General features: G+C 34.1%; 1 protein-coding gene and 1 pseudogene across 5 annotated transcripts; both read left to right on the forward strand.

Annotated features, from left to right (window-relative positions):
• The first annotated feature begins 472 nt into the window (after nucleotides 1-472).
• LOC116131488 (sulfate transporter 1.3-like) lies at nucleotides 473-6,402 on the forward strand. Of its 5 annotated transcripts, XM_031417135.1 has the most exons (16): nucleotides 473-964; nucleotides 1,088-1,200; nucleotides 2,042-2,080; nucleotides 2,683-3,057; nucleotides 3,164-3,212; nucleotides 3,298-3,505; nucleotides 3,678-3,852; nucleotides 4,017-4,082; nucleotides 4,168-4,281; nucleotides 4,398-4,514; nucleotides 4,628-4,754; nucleotides 5,120-5,406; nucleotides 5,498-5,688; nucleotides 5,833-5,918; nucleotides 6,056-6,132; nucleotides 6,220-6,402. In XM_031417135.1, the coding sequence occupies exons 4-16, from the start codon at nucleotides 2,713-2,715 to the stop codon at nucleotides 6,361-6,363; spliced, it is 1,986 nt and encodes a 661-aa protein (XP_031272995.1). In that variant the 5' UTR covers nucleotides 473-964; nucleotides 1,088-1,200; nucleotides 2,042-2,080; nucleotides 2,683-2,712; the 3' UTR covers nucleotides 6,364-6,402. The 5 variants fall into 5 exon arrangements, with proteins under 5 accessions (XP_031272995.1, XP_031272992.1, XP_031272991.1 ...); XM_031417132.1 differs by lacking the exons at nucleotides 6,056-6,132; nucleotides 6,220-6,402 and having other exon boundaries at nucleotides 474-985; nucleotides 1,082-1,200; nucleotides 5,833-5,941; XM_031417131.1 differs by lacking the exons at nucleotides 6,056-6,132; nucleotides 6,220-6,402 and having other exon boundaries at nucleotides 474-964; nucleotides 1,082-1,200; nucleotides 5,833-5,941.
• A 3,824-nt stretch (nucleotides 6,403-10,226) lies between these two features.
• LOC116131507 lies at nucleotides 10,227-14,066 on the forward strand (annotated as a pseudogene).
• Nucleotides 14,067-17,576: the final 3,510 nt, after the last annotated feature.

Consider the following 17,576-nt stretch of genomic DNA (forward strand, 5'->3'; position numbering starts at 1 on the left):
AAAAAAAAGTAATATCTAAAGCATCTCTTTAGACTAGCACTAAAGCCATCTTGATGATCTTGACAAACCTTATCATTTTGATCGCACAAAAATAACAATCAATTCTTAATAAAAGCAACTTTTTTCGGAATTTTGAAAGATAATATGATTTCACTGAACATGGATGGAAAAATCTACCTAAGAGGCTAAGAATATGATTCCAATTTTTGGCCTCTCATAAAGATTTTGATGAGATAAATGGCGATTATATTTAATATTATTCAATTTATGTATGGTAGGAAATTGCAATTGAATTGTCAAACTTTGAAAACTCTTAGTCGTAAAGAGCGGAACCTGGCCACAAACAAGTCCACATTCAACATCAGATCGAAAGGACATAGAAGTGGCGGGTCCACGTGGAAGAAAAGTAAAACTCGTGCAACGACTAAACTTATACAGCCTAAAAATGAAGTAGTTTGTTAGCCAGCCATTAATGAGTAATATGAGCTCCACTTAACACAGTTTCACATAAATACCATCACGTCCGTCAATCTCGACTTCTTTCTCCTACTAAACTCTCCACCTATCTTTATCTTTATGTGGCTGTTCGATAATTCAACTTTAAAGATTAAACATTTTAAACATAAAGATTATATTGTCGTTGGATTCTCGGGTAAAGGCTCGGTTCAAACTCAAAAGTCTTCTGGGTTTCCGTGCTTTTAAGTTTTTTCTTCAGGCTTGAATATTTATATATATATATAACACTCTATTTAATATATATTCTGGTGGGATGTCAAACATGGAAATTCAGTGTTGACTAAACTATTGTGGTCTAGCCAAAAAAGAGGTGAGAACGTGGCAAAGTTTGCAGCAGCTGGTTCCTTGAACCTGGACAGGATTTGGGTTGTTACCTGTATTCTTGTTATTTAACGAAAACATTAAAGAAATATGAGGACCGTCGAGGGTGGGGAAGCTAGAAGAAAAGGTGAAAAGTGATATTTTTTTGGTATTACTTTTTATAGAGGTTTAATTATGGTGTATATAGCGACTTTCTTTTTGTCTTTTTTGTTGTTTATTGTTGTTCTTGATTCTTCTTTTAAAGTTACAGGTGTTGTGAGAGAGAAAGTAATATTTGAAAAGCAAAGACTTTTTTGGGTTGTGGGGTTTCAGTCTTATGATCCACTATCAATGGCTTTGGTGAGAAGCATATGAAGGAAGGAGGTGAGTTGTGATTTAGATAGACTTTTATTGCTTATAGCTTTATTCTCTTCTCAAATGATGCAATTTGAAAAGAGAATTTCAACTTGAACTTTGGTTGCTTTTGGTTCATCCACATGTAATTGTAATGATTTTATGCTTGTATTTTGATTGAGTCACAGAGAGAATGAGAGAGAGAGAGAGATTATAAATTTTTGATATTTCTAATGTATTAAAATGATTTTTATAGGAGGCATCTGATATGAATGTGTGGTGGTGGATTGGATTTTAAGTTATTAAAAAATGTAGGACTGTCTGGTTTTAGTCAAGTTGGTACTTTAGGGCTTCCAAAAGGCCACCTTTGGTGCTTCAACTTTTAATCCTTTGTTGGGTAGAGGCATAGCATATTTATTAATGACTTCATAACTAAAAGCTAAATGCTTTGATGCTCTTTCGTTTTCATCTGAAATGAAAATACAAGTTCCATACTAAATGCAGCAAAAGAATAATAATTCAAAGACTTAATTTTGTCTACTGTCTTTTGAAACTGCGTATTCCTTCTTGTTGCTCTTCTTAATTATTCCACCTGTATAAGACATGAAACATGTTTGACATTCATACAAATGACACCAGTTTGAACTAAAAGAATGAAGCTGTTTGATGTCTGGTGCTTTTATACAGAAGCGCGGCCGTTTTAGCTCATCAAAATTACATCATCTTACTTGGCAATACTGCAGTTCCCTGTATCAATATGTTTAGATTAGAACTGCAAATTCTTTTAAGCAGTCGCAGTGTCATTCACAAAGTATATATTTTTTTATTTCTATTTTCTGAAATATTTACAGACTTCGGAAATTATTATCAGGGGAAAACACAAAGAGATTGACTGATCGAAAATTGAAAGGTTAGTGTGTGCTTCTAGTTTTCTTGCCACCGCTGCCACCTGTGCACCCAAGTCAACACCTTCTCAAACTTGTATATTTTATTTGGTTTGCCCAATTGTGGTGGAGATGAACTTCGGCTGCTAACCTCAGTCAGTTGGTATTGAATAATCTCCTCCGTCACTTAATAGAAATATTAAATTTACTTCGACTTTGGAATGTATGTGACAAAAAAGAGATCTAGATTCATAACTTATTGCTAATGCAATATAATCTCTTTTGGTTTCTAAAGTTTGACCCAATAACCTTTCAGAACCTATATAAGCATATGAGCCTGCAAGGCTCCTTTCAAGTCAAAAGGCTCTGCACGTTAGTTCCTTGACCTTTCTATCATTGTTGTTGTGGTTAGTTTCATGTATCATTTGTCCTCAACTATTTTATATTAGTAAATTTCCAAAAACATTACATAACTGCTAGTTAGATGGTTGGTTTTTTAATTTCAAAGCTTTGAAGTTAATAAGATTTGTAGCTAAATTTCATGTAAAAATAAATGTTGTTTGCTTGACTAAATGTTCATTCACTGCCTTATTTTTCTGATGATGACTTGGTTTTTCTTGCATTGCAGTTGCCATTGAATTAGTGGTCCTAATTTTCCATGGATCCTTCAACCAGAGAGGTTGAAACAAAAGAGATTGATATTAAAAGTGTGTCATCTTCTCAAGGTCACTCTCAACGGTACCCACAGAATGAGCCTTACATGCACAAGGTGGGGATTCCCCCCAAGCAAAATCTATTCAAGGAATTCAAAACAACTGTTAAAGAAACCTTCTTAGCTGATGATCCGCTGCGTCACTTCAAGAATCAAACAAGGTCCCGTAAGTTCATCCTTGGCATCCAGGCCATCTTCCCCATTCTTGAATGGGGCAAAGATTATAATTTTACTAAATTTAGAGGGGATTTAATCGCTGGTCTGACGATTGCAAGTCTCTGCATTCCTCAGGTAATTTAGGTTTACTACTCAATAAACTTGTAACTAAAAGAATTGAAAAGTCATTCAATTTTTCACATCCAAACAATTCTAATAATTTACTTTTCTGGATACATAGGATATTGGGTATGCCAAGCTAGCGAACTTAGATCCACAATATGGGCTGTGTAAGTTGCATTGCTTATCAATTGTATGGCCTGATAAAGACTTTCTGCTTGGACATTGCTTTTACTATAATTTTACTTTCTGCAGACTCCAGTTTTGTTCCACCTTTGGTTTATGCATTTATGGGAAGTTCAAGAGATATAGCCATAGGACCAGTAGCAGTGGTGTCTCTCTTGTTGGGGACTCTGCTACAGAATGAAATTGATTACAAAACAAATATGGTGGAGTACCGGCGTCTTGCTTTCACTGCCACCTTTTTCGCGGGGATTACGCAAGCAGCCCTTGGAATTTTCAGGTATTAGGACCTTCTCTTGTGTAGTTTTAAGAAGAAATCAGACGAAGTGTTTGTAAATCCTAGTAATTAATTGTTTTCATTATCTTCTTCGATATCAAATGCCCTATTAAGGTTTAAAGTTTTAGTTTTGGAATACTGATATGGAGTTTTCATGGTTTGTTAACATTATTAGGTTGGGTTTCCTAATTGACTTCCTATCCCATGCTGCCGTTGTGGGTTTTATGGCTGGAGCTGCCATAACCATTACCCTCCAACAGCTTAAGGGTTTTCTGGGCATCAGCAACTTCACAAAGAAATCAGATATTGTATCCGTGATGAACTCAGTGGTCAAGTCAGCCCACCATGGAGTAAGCTCTATTCTTCATCTACTTCTGCATTTCTTCAATTACAGTTTTTCGTATCCTTTTATTCAGAATGGTAATCCATCTGGAAGACACAAGAATCCTTGTAACCCAAGATAGTGCTCCTATTGAACCTATGTTACTAAATCTTAAATAACAATATTTTGCAGTGGAACTGGCAGACCATCGTCATTGGAGCAAGCTTTCTAGGTTTCCTACTTTTTGCGAAGTACATTGTAAGAAACTCTAGTTCTTCTCTCTGGTTTCCTGAATAACATGGGCTCTAATTGGTTATCCAATTCTCAATTTTTTGATAAACAGGGAAAGAAGAACAAGAAATTTTTCTGGGTGCCAGCAATTGCCCCATTAATCTCTGTTGTTCTGTCAACATTTTTTGTTTATATAACCCGTGCAGATAAGGAAGGTGTTCAAATAGTAAGTATTTTTCTCCCTCACATCTTTTTTCAGATTTTTTTTTTCTTTTACAGTTATTGGCATTAGTTGCAAAGATAATAGGGAATTTATAAGTAATTGCTGATGTGTATATGCAGGTAAAACATATAGAGAAAGGAATCAACCCCTCATCTGTGAATCAAATATATTTCAGGGGTGATTATCTCCTAAAAGGTGTCAAAATTGGTGTGGTGGCCGGCATGGTAGCATTGACGGTAAGATAATGACACAACCTATAATTTCCACCAATTAAAGGATGTTATCATTAGTTGTTGTATCTAATACCCCAACCCCACTTTTTCTGTTTTCTTTTTCGTGAATTTATCAGGAAGCTGCAGCAATCGGAAGAACATTTGCTTCCATGAAGGACTATCAACTGGATGGGAACAAAGAAATGGTAGCACTAGGAGCAATGAACATTGTAGGTTCAATGACTTCCTGCTATGTAGCCACAGGTGAGAAGGAAGCATATACTGAATCACATGAATCTATCTACTCTTTAAAGCCAACAAATGATGCATGTGAATGATAATACCAAATCATTTTTTGTTAGTAATTAAAAAGAGATGAACTAATATATACATGCCAAAGGAAGTTTCACTGATGAATGTAAATATATGGAAGTTTCTACACATAAATGTAAATGTATGACAATATGGAGAGTAAGAAAGAAAAAATGTTAAACAGTGCACTGAAGAAGAGTATGGTACCAGTTCTCTGACAATCTAATAAGATGGCAAATAGCACGGGAACCATTTAACTTGACTAAACTGGAAATTGTTAGTATTCTTTTATTAAGTTATCTACTGATTCCTGGCAGGTTCATTTTCTCGATCAGCAGTGAACTACATGGCAGGCTGCCAAACTGCAGTCTCCAACATTGTCATGTCTTGTGTTGTATTTCTAACCTTAGAGTTCATAACGCCTCTTTTTAAGTATACTCCAAATGCAATTCTTGCGGCCATCATTATATCAGCTGTGCTTGGCCTAATTGACATTGAGGCGGCATGTTTGATATGGAAGATAGATAAATTTGATTTTGTTGCTTGCATGGGAGCCTTCTTTGGAGTAGTTTTTGTCTCTGTTGAGATAGGCCTTCTAATTGCGGTAAAAATCTAGATACTATACTAGTTGTTTATGTTAAATATAAACCAACTATGTTGTGTTAATACTAATTCCATTATGTGTGTGGCTGCAGGTCTCTATATCCTTTGCTAAAATCCTCTTGCAAGTAACCAGGCCCCGGACAGCACTTCTGGGAAAGGTTCCTAGGACTACTGTGTATAGAAACATCCAACAATATCCAAATGCAGCTAAAGTTCCTGGTGTCTTGATCGTGAGAGTTGATTCTGCAATTTACTTTTCCAATTCTAATTATATTAGGGAGAGGTATAGATATTACTTCTTAACAATCTACACCTTCACATCAATGACATGAAAGAGCTTAATTGATCAATTTGTTTTCTACAACCAAGCTATGGGTTAGACTTCCATTAGGCTTCCTAAAACTCAAAACTGTGACTTGTTTTGCAGGATATTGAGATGGTTGACGGATGAAGAAGAACAGAATAAAGCAGTCAATGAACAAAAAGTCGAATATTTGATAGTTGAGATGTCGCGTAAGTAGTTTAATTTCTACTTTATTTTTAAAACCCACTAGTGTTCTAGTATTCTAGCTAAGCTAAACATGTTCTTTTATGCTTAATTCATTTCTCATTGTGTTCATGTTCATGTTTTTGTATTTTTATTTTCTCAGCTGTAACTGACATAGACACCAGTGGTATCCATGCCTTGGAAGATTTACACAAAAGTCTAGAAAAGAGAGGCGTTCAGGTACTTAAAAATATTTTCCAACAGGTACTAGTATGAAGTTGGTGAAATTAATTAGCTTACCATAAAATTTGCCATCATGTTGCCCAGCTAGTATTGGCAAACCCCGGTCCAGTGGTGATTGACAAGCTTCACGCATCCCACTTTGCAAACATTATCGGCGAGGATAAAATCTTCCTCACAGTTGCAGACGCTGTTTCATCCTGCTCTCCAAAACCAGTGGAAGAGGTTTGACGAAAAGAAACTGAAATAACTTCAGTGTTGTTTTCGGAGAGAAGACACATTCTTCCTTTTTGGTAATACATATATGCACTGGTAAAGTTGAAACGGAAACGGAAAGAGAAAGTGTATAGTGGATGGTGGGAGTGGGAGTGGGAGTGGAGAGTGCTGTCATTTATTAATAATGGACTGACTGAAATGTCCAAAGAATCCATCAATCCAATCTTACATTTTGTATTTCCGAGCTTTTTTTTTTTGTAAAATTAGATCCACATTTTGTTATTTCATGAAATATAATTTTCTTGAGGTTTAAAAAAGAAACAGAAATATCCGTTTCCCATAAAAAAAAAAATATATATTCTTTAAACAAAAAAGAATGATATTTGTGGGTGGGGGGGCATTATGGGAAAGAAGACATTTGCATTAAAAAGGTATTTGATGCTGCACTAAAAAAAAGTGCTTTTGATGTCCAAAGGTGAACAGTAATGAATGTAGACGCAAAGAGGACCACATTCAGTCAGGGCTGATTTAAAATAACAATAATAATGGTGTAACGTATTTGGATAACGAGATTATTAATTGGATTAGGATGCATTATCCAACTAAACCTTATTGGATTTGGTTGGATTCATGCTGTATCACGTCACGTCATCATTGAATTCTAGAATTGGGCCCCACAGTTGGCCCAATTATGCAATTGCCTCCTTATTTCCAAATTCTCAAGTAATTCGGGAGTCATTGTTTAGTCGAAAGAGAAATGGTGTGCAAATTTCTTTTGAAGGTTTTGTAGAATTACTGTGTTCGATGATATGTTACTGAGAAACACGTCCCTCTGTATGTCCTAACAAAATAACAATTTAATAATATTATATATATAATATTATATAATAAAATATAATTAGTTAACGTTAAATTTAAATTAAATTTTAATCCAATCATCTTTTATCACATAATATTGTATGAGAATATTGTATATATAATATTATTGTTTATCAAATTCATTATAGTTCCCTAACCTATCATTTGTTGTGGTGTGGACACTAAAATTGAGTCAATTAATTTCAATTATGTGAATGAGAATCGATCTTTTTCAACTAAACGATCAATTGTAGAAAGTGGGTTATATAATTTTGATATCCTTAGAGGCTTAGACAAGTTTATGTTTGCGTGATACTCAGGCTTAGCATCCCCATTTGTCCTCTCTTCAGTTAGAATTAAGATAGAAGCATTGATATTATATCAAAATTGAGAGGATAAGAGAGACAATTGGAGTATGCCCAAGAGATATATGAGAGAAATTTAATTTAATTATATTTGTTATGTCTAAAAAATCAAAGTTGACGTAAGCTTACATCAGCGAGCACCAATCAAAGTTCATGAAGGCTTTGCGTCATCTAAGATATACCATGTCGTCCCAATACAGAGAGAATACAGTTGTCACCAACTCAACAAGCTCAAGTTTAGTCTGTAAATGAATAAGGTCTGCACACTTGTCCAAATCCCATATAATTTAAAGATATTTTCTAAGTTATCAACCAATGAGACGCAAGAAAAAACTTGCATGACACCTACCTACTTGCAGACTTGTAATTATTATCTTGAACTCAGTAGCTATAAATAGATGACTCCCCCTCACAAAATTGGGATCTTTGATTTTCATAAAAACAAAAAGCAAAAACAACCAACGGGAAAGAGACTGGCCTAATATTCTCTCTAAATACCAAGCACTAGTAATTCTATTCGTTGTTCGTGACCTCTTGTAACTTGGCTTATAACTAAGAACACTCATATAAAAGAAAACAGTGTATGTAGGAATCGCTTTAAACATCCAAACCACTATAAAAATTTTAGAGCATCTCCAATGGTGCTCTTTATTTTGAAGAGCATTTTTCATATAAATAAAGAATATTTTCATTAATTTTTAAATATAAAGAGCACAATTTTTATTCAAATCCAATCGACTATTTAAATTTAATGAAAATACTCTTTATTTTTAAGAAAAAGACTTAATGAGAGAGAGAATTAATAAATAAAATGCATAAAAACTTGTAGTTTATTAATTAAAATTATGATAGAGAGTAAATTTTGACTCTCTAAATGTGGAGAGTTAAACTCACTCTCTAATTTATATTTTAAAGATAAAGAATCTGTTAGACTCTTGTTTTTATGGATAGCTTCTTTATAATAAAGAGTTTTAGTTATATAAAGAGTCATTTGGAGATGCTCTTACTGTCTCATTTATTATTAAGTCTTTACATGCTACTGTAACATTATCCTAACTCTCAAATTAATCATGTGTAACTTTTAAGACCTGCTTAGCATTTTGTACGTGTGAGGTCGTTGGTATCAAAATCAGACATTAACAATATTGAATTGTACTGAGTTGTTCAATTTGAGTTGTAAATATACAGTCTATTTATACAAAAGTGTGATAATTATATAAATACATAAAATATTGCAAATAATCATGTAATCTCAATAATAAAGTAAAGAAAATCATATCTTAGCATAATTAGGATAAAAATAATTCACATACTCTCATTCTAGATAATATGTGAAATAATGTTGCATATTTTCTTTTCATTTTCGCATGTCAAAGTCTCCCAAGAGTCTATCTTCTAATTTCATTTTAACCTTTTCATTTATAAATCTAATTTAAATACAATAACTGATATAAAGATAGATAAATAATTAATTCTAATCTAATTTTTCTCTCTCACCCGCATTATACTAATTACTAAATATGGACAGATTAACTTCACATTAAAACAAAATTACAGCCTGTGGGTTCATTGAACCTGGACGACATTTGGTTCTTTTTTTCTGGATATATTCTTCCTGTGTCACTATAATAAAGAAACATAAAGGACCATCAAGAGTGCGGAAGGCGAAAGGGAAAGGTGGTAAGTGATTACTTTTCGCAGTACATTTGCAGGTTTATGCATGTAGAATACATTACAGTGTACATTTTCTTTGTCCTTTTCTCCTTGTTTAATGATCTTGACTTCTTATACCTTCTTTTATCCAATAACTTTGCCAGGGGACACGGTGATTTTTTAGAAGTCAAGACCCTTTTGAGATAGTGGGGTTGCAATCTGATGATCCACAAACATTCATTGACTTTCGTGAGTAGTGAACTACTTCGATTTTAGTGCTTAACTTTATTCTCTCTTAAAATGATGCAATTTTGAACGAGTATATTTAATATTTCAACTTCCAACTTTGGGCGTTTTGTTTTGGTTCATTCGTATGGAGTCTTCTGTGTAATGATTTTATTCTTTGTAGGCTGATTGAGTCTTCATTATTGAATTAATTTGTAAAATAACTTCCATTAATTAAACAAACAATATTGTAAGTGGAATCTACTATGGGGTGGTAGAGAAGATACAGTGTGCCAGTGCTATGAATAAACTAAATAAAGAAGAAGCCGTACGTAAAAGTTTCGTTTTTATTCAAGTTAATCGTTAAGGTTCCAAAAGGCCGTCGACTTCATGATCGATACTGATTACTGAAAACTAATTGTTAGGATGTATATGCTAAACACCAAAAGAATCCTGGTATTGTTTTTACAAGGGAAAAACAAGGCATTCGTCTTAACGTTGTTATCAAAGTCTCCTCTTTCCTGAACTGGGCATAGTTTTTATTCATTACTTTGTTTATTTCCTTGCATTGTTTCTCTTTTAATTTGTTCCGCTTGTCATGGCTCTAATAATATATGAAAGTTGAAACCAATCTTAGATTAACACAAATGAAACATGAAACATGTTTGACATTTCATACAAATGACACCACTTTGAACCCTAAGAATGACCTATTTAATGTCTGTTTGTTATGGACACAAGTGTAGTATTAGGCTTTTAGCTCAACAAATTAAATTATACCAAGAAGCTTTACCCTTTTGAAAATGGTGTGTTTTTGAAGGATTCATAGCCATGTTTCATGTGACAGATAAATAATCGCTTTTTGCTTGATTAAATGCTTATATGGAGTCATATCATCACTGCCATATTTTTCTGTTTGTGACTTGATTTTTCCTTTGCATCACAATTGTTCAGTGAATTACAGTAGTCCTTGTTTTCCATGGATCCTTCAACTGAAGAGGTTGAAACAAAACATGTGGATATCAGACCAATATCATCTTCTCAGCCTAACTCACAGGATGAGGTATACGTTCACAAGGTGGAAATTCCCCCCAAGCAAAACCTGTTCGTGGAATTCAAAGGAATTGTTAAAGAAACATTCTTAGCTGATGATCCTCTGCGTCCCTTCAAGAACCAACCAAGGTCTCGTAAGTTCTTCCTAGGCATCCAGGCAGTATTCCCCATTATTGAATGGGCCAAAGATTATAATTTTACAAAATTTAGAGGGGATCTTATTGCTGGCCTCACCATTGCAAGTCTCTGCATTCCTCAGGTATGTATTACTACTCAATTTACATGAAACTAAAAGGAGGTATAAATATAATCGTGTAATTTTAATAATTTACTTTACTTAATAAAACAGGATATTGGGTATGCAAAACTTGCGAACTTGGATCCACAATATGGATTGTGTAAGTTTGCGTTTCTTATACTTGTATTGCCTGATATGTGTTTCTTCTGGGATTCTTGGTTAAGTTGGTCATCGTATTGTTTTAAGTTGCGCAGATTCCAGTTTTGTTCCACCCTTGGTCTATGCGTTAATGGGTAGTTCAAGAGATATAGCTATAGGACCTGTGGCAGTGGTGTCTCTCTTGTTGGGGACTCTGCTTCAGGATGAGATTGATCCCAAAAAAAATGCATTTGAGTATCGACGCCTTGCTTTCACTGCCACCTTTTTTGCTGGGATTACGCAAGCCACCCTTGGAATTTTCAGGTATTTAATATCCTTCCATGTGTAGGTTTAAGAGAAATTAATCAAATAAAATATTTATACTTTCTTGTTTACTATTATCATCTTTTTTTATGCCAAACGTTCTTCCAAGTCTCCAAAAGTTTCAATTTGACGGTTTGTATATATTGTTAGGTTGGGTTTCCTGATAGACTTCCTATCCCATGCTGCCATAGTCGGTTTTATGGGTGGAGCAGCAATTACAATTACCCTCCAACAGCTTAAGGGTTTTCTGGGCATCAAGAACTTCACAAAGAAATCTGATATTGTCTCTGTAATGAAGTCAGTATTCAAAGCCGCTCACCATGGAGTAAACACTTTTCCTTCTCTCTACTTCTGCTTTTCTCTAATTCCAGTTTCTTCAACCTCTTTTTTTTTTTTTTTTTTTTTTTAACAGGAACCCAACACGAAAAACATGAATCTCTGTAGTACAATATAGTGCTTATATTGAAACAATGTTACTAAATCTTATATAACAATATTTTGCAGTGGAACTGGCAGACCATCGTCATTGGAGCAAGCTTTCTAAGTTTCCTTCTTTTTACAAAGTACATCGTAAGAGCCTGCAGTTCTTTTCTCTGGTTTCCTGCACTATTTAGGCTTCAATTATTTTCTCATTCTCACGTTTTATGGTAAACAGGGAATGAAGAAGAGAAATCTTTTCTGGGTGCCAGCAATTGCCCCATTAATCTCTGTTGTCATCTCAACATTTTTTGTATTTATAACCCGTGCAGATAAACAAGGTGTTCAAATTGTAAGTATTTTCATCTTCGAGATCTTTCAATAATATTAATAATAGTTGCAAATATAGTGGTATTTAGTTAATAATATTAACTATATCATTGATTTGTATCCGAAGGTAAAACACATAGAGAAGGGAATCAACCCATCATCAGTGGATAAAATATATTTCAGTGGTGAATATCTTATAAAAGGTCTTAGGATTGGTGTGGTGGCTGGCCTGATAGCATTGACTGTAAGACAATATCACAACCTATAATCTCTGGTTATCAAAGAATTTGATCATCTACTTTTGTATCTAAATTCTAATTATTTTCTGTTTCCTTTTTGTGGGTTTATTAGGAAGCTGTAGCAATCGGAAGAACATTTGCTTCCATGAAGGACTATCATCTGGATGGAAACAAAGAAATGGTAGCACATAGGAACAATGAACATCGTAGGCTCAATGACTTCTTGCTTTGTGGCCATGGTGAGAAGGAGGCACATATTATATCATATGATTATCAACCTTTACAACCCAAAAAAAAAAAAAAAATTGATTACTGTGAATGTTAATTCACTATCATATTGATAGTTATATATAAAAATTATAATGCTAATACATGCATGACAATAGGAAATTTCTATTAGTAATTGTAATTTATGACTTTGCTTAGCAGAGAAGAGTTCTCTAACCATAGAGTAATATTATACCAAATCCTTTCTCACAAACTTTCTTTCACAATCCTGACGTGACACCTCACAATATTAGAGAGACTATACAGGACTCATGTAGGATCCGTTGTAAACTAATCAATTACGAGCTACCACGTGAAGGTTATAGAGAAAATTTGTGAAATAAAGGTTGTTGGTGTAATATTATTCCAACCATATGGTTGGTCATTTGTTGGGTTGCAAAACATGCGAAGCATTTATGATTATACAGATATGGAAAATATTAATTCTCTGTTTTGAGCGCTTCAATATCCTTGCAGGTTCATTTTCTCGGTCAGCTGTGAATTACATGGCAGGCTGCATACTGCAGTCTCAAACATTGTCATGTCTTGCGTTGTATTTCTAACCTTGGAGTTCATCACACTCTTTTTACGTACACTCCAAATGCCATTCTGGCTGCCATCATATATCAGCGTGATTGCCTAATCGACATTCAGGCAGCATCTTTGATATGGAAGATTGATAAATTTGATTTTGTTGCATGTATGGGAACTTCTTCGGAGTAGTTTTTACTCTGTTGAGATAGGCCTACTAATTGCGGTAACAACTCAAATCATAAGTTATATTTTCGTAAATAACGCAACAAATTAATCTGATTATATTATTCATTTATTTGTACGGCAGGTCTCTATATCATTTGCTAAAATTCTCCTCCAAGTTACCAGGCCTCGAACAGCAATTCTGGGAAAGGTTCCCAGGACAAATGTGTACAGGAACATACAACAATATCCAAAAGCAACCAAGATTCCAGGGGTCTTGATCGTCAGAGTTGATTCTGCAATTTACTTTCCAATTCTAATTACAAAGGAGAGGTGAGATATTGTTCTCAATCTTTTTATAATATACATGGTTTCTGTGTTTCCCTTCTTTTGAGTTGATGGAAAGCTATACTAATATATTGGATAGATACCTAATGCTCAAATTGATGTTTTTGCAGGATATTGAGATGGTTAACCAATGAAGAAAGAGCGAAAAAGGCAGCCAACAACCAAGATCCACTCTTTGAAGTTGAGATGCACGTACGCAGTTTAATTTCTACTTTTATTTTAGAACCCACTGGTGTTGTTTACATTAATTCATTTGTTATGATTTTGTTTGTTCAGCTGTTCGACTCGACACCAGTGGATCCATCCTTGGAAGAGTTATACAAGAGTCTGCAGAAAAGAGACGTTCAGGTACTTATAAATGTTCCCATAAATATCAACAGTTGGACAGTTTTATGAAGTTGGTGAGATTGGCTTACCAGAAAAATTCCCATGTTGTTGCAGCTTGTTTGGCAAATCCAGGTCCAGTGGTGATCAAAAGCTTCACGCATCCCATTTTGCAAACTTGATCGGCGATGACAAAATGTCCTCACTGTTGCAGACGCGTGTGCATCCTGCTCTCCCAACTAGCGGAACAAGTTTGAGAGAGGAAACGCAAATACATAGAGTTGTGGGAGAAAACACAATATTTTATATAACACGCGTCAGTTTAGTGTGAAATACGTATATCACTTGTATGGAAAGTTATGCTAAATAATAAATATCATGAAACCCTTGGAGAAGTATTTGAAATTAAAGAAAAAAAAGTGTTTGCTTTATTATTTTGAGTATATTTGAAAAGGTTGAGTTGGGCTATATACGACGTAGAATTTGAATTTGAAAATGTGTTTGATAAGATTATTTTTTAATCTCCTATATTTGTAATTTAGTTAAATACTCTTTATAATAAAAATTTTAAAATTAACAAAATACCTCATCTATCCATTAAATACTGACAGCGATATTAAGAATATGGGGGTGGATGGGGTGGGTTTTATCAATTTATAAATTTTTATGTTAAGGGGTGTTGTTAAATAACAAACTTAAGAGTTAAAAAAAAAATTATTAAATTGAATAGAATAAAATTGGATTTTGATAATAGCGAAACAAATATATTTTGAATTGACGTTTGATTAAATCTACTGTTTAGGTAATCAGGGTGTTTAATATTTAACAAACTTAAAGAGTTAAAAAAATTAAATATTTTAAATTGAATAGAATAAAATTGGATTTTGATAATAGCGAAACAAATATATATTTTAAATTGACTGTTTGCATAAATCCACTGTTTAGGTAATCGAAATGGGATTTCACCTCGTGTTATGACAAAATTTTAACAAATCTCAACACTTCAACATTATTCTTTCTTTATTTATCTTTTTTAATGACTAGGGTGTTCATGTCAGTTTATACACACCTCAAACTAACTTCTCGAGATCTTAAAACTATCAATTTGATAAAAGTTTCAGTAACCATCCCTATTAGCAACCGATGAGAGACTCAAACTCATGCCTTTGAGTAATGTATTCAAGAGTCCTTATCGAACCACTCGGTCACTCAAAGATAGTTAACAGTATTCATTTCATCTAAAAAGTGTATCATTAAGATTATTTATCTCAAATGTATTCGAAAACTGTCACACACCCTTTTCCGAGCATAATAAATTTCAGCCTCATGAAAGTTATGAGATAGAAATTAATTTTGTTAATGAGATACTTAGGATAAGAACATTTTCATCTAATCTCTGTACGGATGACTGCTTTTGGGAATACTAGATGGCTTAAGGGCAACGAAAGTCTGATGAAACTGGATTCCAGCGAAATGAGCACGGTTGAATTTGGCCTCCCCAGTTGGCCCAAATATGTATCCACCTGATTCCAATGTTGACAGATTCAGCACTTTGTATATAGTATAGCTATGTTTAAATATATTTAACAATTTTATTTTAAAATTGCTTTCTCGATTAAAAAAAAAAAAACACTCCCAAATTATATGTATTCTTTAATTACGTCTGCGATCTGATGAACACATACCTTCTAGTTTTTCTGAAGTAAATAAGTGGATTATTAGTTTATAACAATATAATAGGTGCCTTTGTTTCACATAATTTTTTATTATTAAAAAGATAGAATTACCACTAACATAAATTACCTTAAAGATTAATGGAGAAATATTATACTAATATGTTTGATTAGATTAGTGAGTATAAATAATTAATATGTTTGGTTGAGAGGAATAAAATATCATCCAGAGAGTTTTACTTAATTACCCTCCCTTGTTAATGTTATTATATTATTATTTATAACATTTTTTTAATCCTCTACATTTGAGAATAAGAAAAGTTTAGCATTTAACAAAATACACCCAGCCACCCAAGACGATTGCCAACTTCTAGCCACCACCGTCGGCCGTCTTCGACAGTCGTTGGAATGGCGCACAACTAATCGGATCTAGCCGCTGCCGACAGTCGTTGGAATGGACTAGATTAGCATGGATTTGGCCAAAAAGGTAGATCCATTCTGGGCCGAAAACGGCTAGATCTGTGGCGGTTATTGGCAGAAAATCGTCAGATCTGTGGCCTTTTATAGCTATGGATATGGCCGAAAATGGCCATAATGGATCTAGTTGTTTCCAGCTAGATCCAAAACCATCTGGCCATTTTCTGTAAGAACAACATGCATGAGGAGTGGTTGAGATGAAGAGTGAAAGCATAAAAGGATGGATTTCAAAAACGGTTTTTTTAAACAAAGCATGGAAAAGAGATTATACCTACTCCTTTGCTTTGGATTGATGAAGATTAACCTCAAAATGATGAGACCTCCACACTTTAACACCACCTTGAGAGGATTAGAGAGTGGCCGTGGCTAGAGAGAGAGAGCTTTTAGTTTGTGTTTGAGTGAACAAGTGAATAAATAACTAAAATGCAACATTTTGCATTTATATATACTTGGGTAATTTTGCAATTATTTATTTTTCATTTCCAAGCCCAATAAAATCTTATTTTAAAAGGGACCCCATGAATTTATTATGCTACCCTTTGAATAATCAATATTATTCAAGGGCCCATGTAAACTAAACTAGTTTACATTAACAACCCATAAATTTATCCTTTTACCCTTTAATTATGAAAATGTTATTTTTGTTCATCTCATTAATCTTAACGCTTTAAGATATAATAATTAAATATAATTAATTATTGCTTTACCATTTTAACCCTTAAAATGTCACAAACAATTTTCTATGTAACCATTACCATAGAAATCTCGTCATTACCCTCGGAAGGTGCTAGCCCTCTTCGGATAATCATTTCTCTCTCTCATCATTCTCTAACTTCTCAAGGCTATTGGTGTGACCATGTAGGTCCATCATGGATTAGCCGTGAGCCGGTTCTGAATGAATCCGGAAACCTGTCCGGAGGCCCAACGACTATGGTAAACATCTAGCAATATGCCATAGTCCCTAAACCACGATGAAGAAATACTTCATCGAACCCATTTCAGATCATACGTACCATGTCGGTAAAGTCTCTCCATTGAAATATCTTGATCAAGCACGGATTCATGGAACGTCAAAATCCTAAACTCGATCTCTACTGAATCGTCGATTAATATCTTTAGAGCTCATCATCACAAACTTCCTTTTGTATGACTAATAATAGACTCTGGCCAGAGATTATGTTTTTTGACATTTATCGACGTTCGTCTAGGAACTCGAATCGGATGGAGTCAGCGGTATTCCCGATTCTATATTTTCGAGTGAATGGATCCCCTTTGACCATCATTCGTTTTCGCATATGAACAACGCATGACCAAATAGGCTTTATTATACGAAACATGATTAGTCCGTACTTATACACCGTATGAACCATACGTATCCGTATCAGATATGACTACAATGTCTCAGGTCAAAGGACTACATCGTGCACTGATATAACCAAACGATAAATCATTGACTACATGCTTTTCCAGTGATTTGTCGTTATTCAGTCACGTTCGAAAAATAGTCACCAACCGTATCCATACCAATGCCCTAGTGACATGACTATTATCATCATCCGTACTTATATCAACTCATGATATCTTTCGGAAGCATTCGATATGC

The sequence above is a fragment of the Pistacia vera genome, unplaced genomic scaffold, assembly GCF_008641045.1.
Source record: "Pistacia vera cultivar Batoury unplaced genomic scaffold, PisVer_v2 Contig234, whole genome shotgun sequence".
NCBI lineage: Eukaryota > Viridiplantae > Streptophyta > Magnoliopsida > Sapindales > Anacardiaceae > Pistacia > Pistacia vera.

Coding starts and splice junctions, on each gene's coding strand:
- LOC116131488 (XM_031417135.1), top strand. CDS start 2,713: ATGGATCCTTCAACCAGAGAGGTTGAAACAAAAGAGATTGATATTAAA. Junction 3,058..3,163: donor CAAGTCTCTGCATTCCTCAG/GTAATTTAGGTT, acceptor CTGGATACATAG/GATATTGGGTATGCCAAGCT. Junction 4,282..4,397: donor ATAAGGAAGGTGTTCAAATA/GTAAGTATTTTT, acceptor GTGTATATGCAG/GTAAAACATATAGAGAAAGG.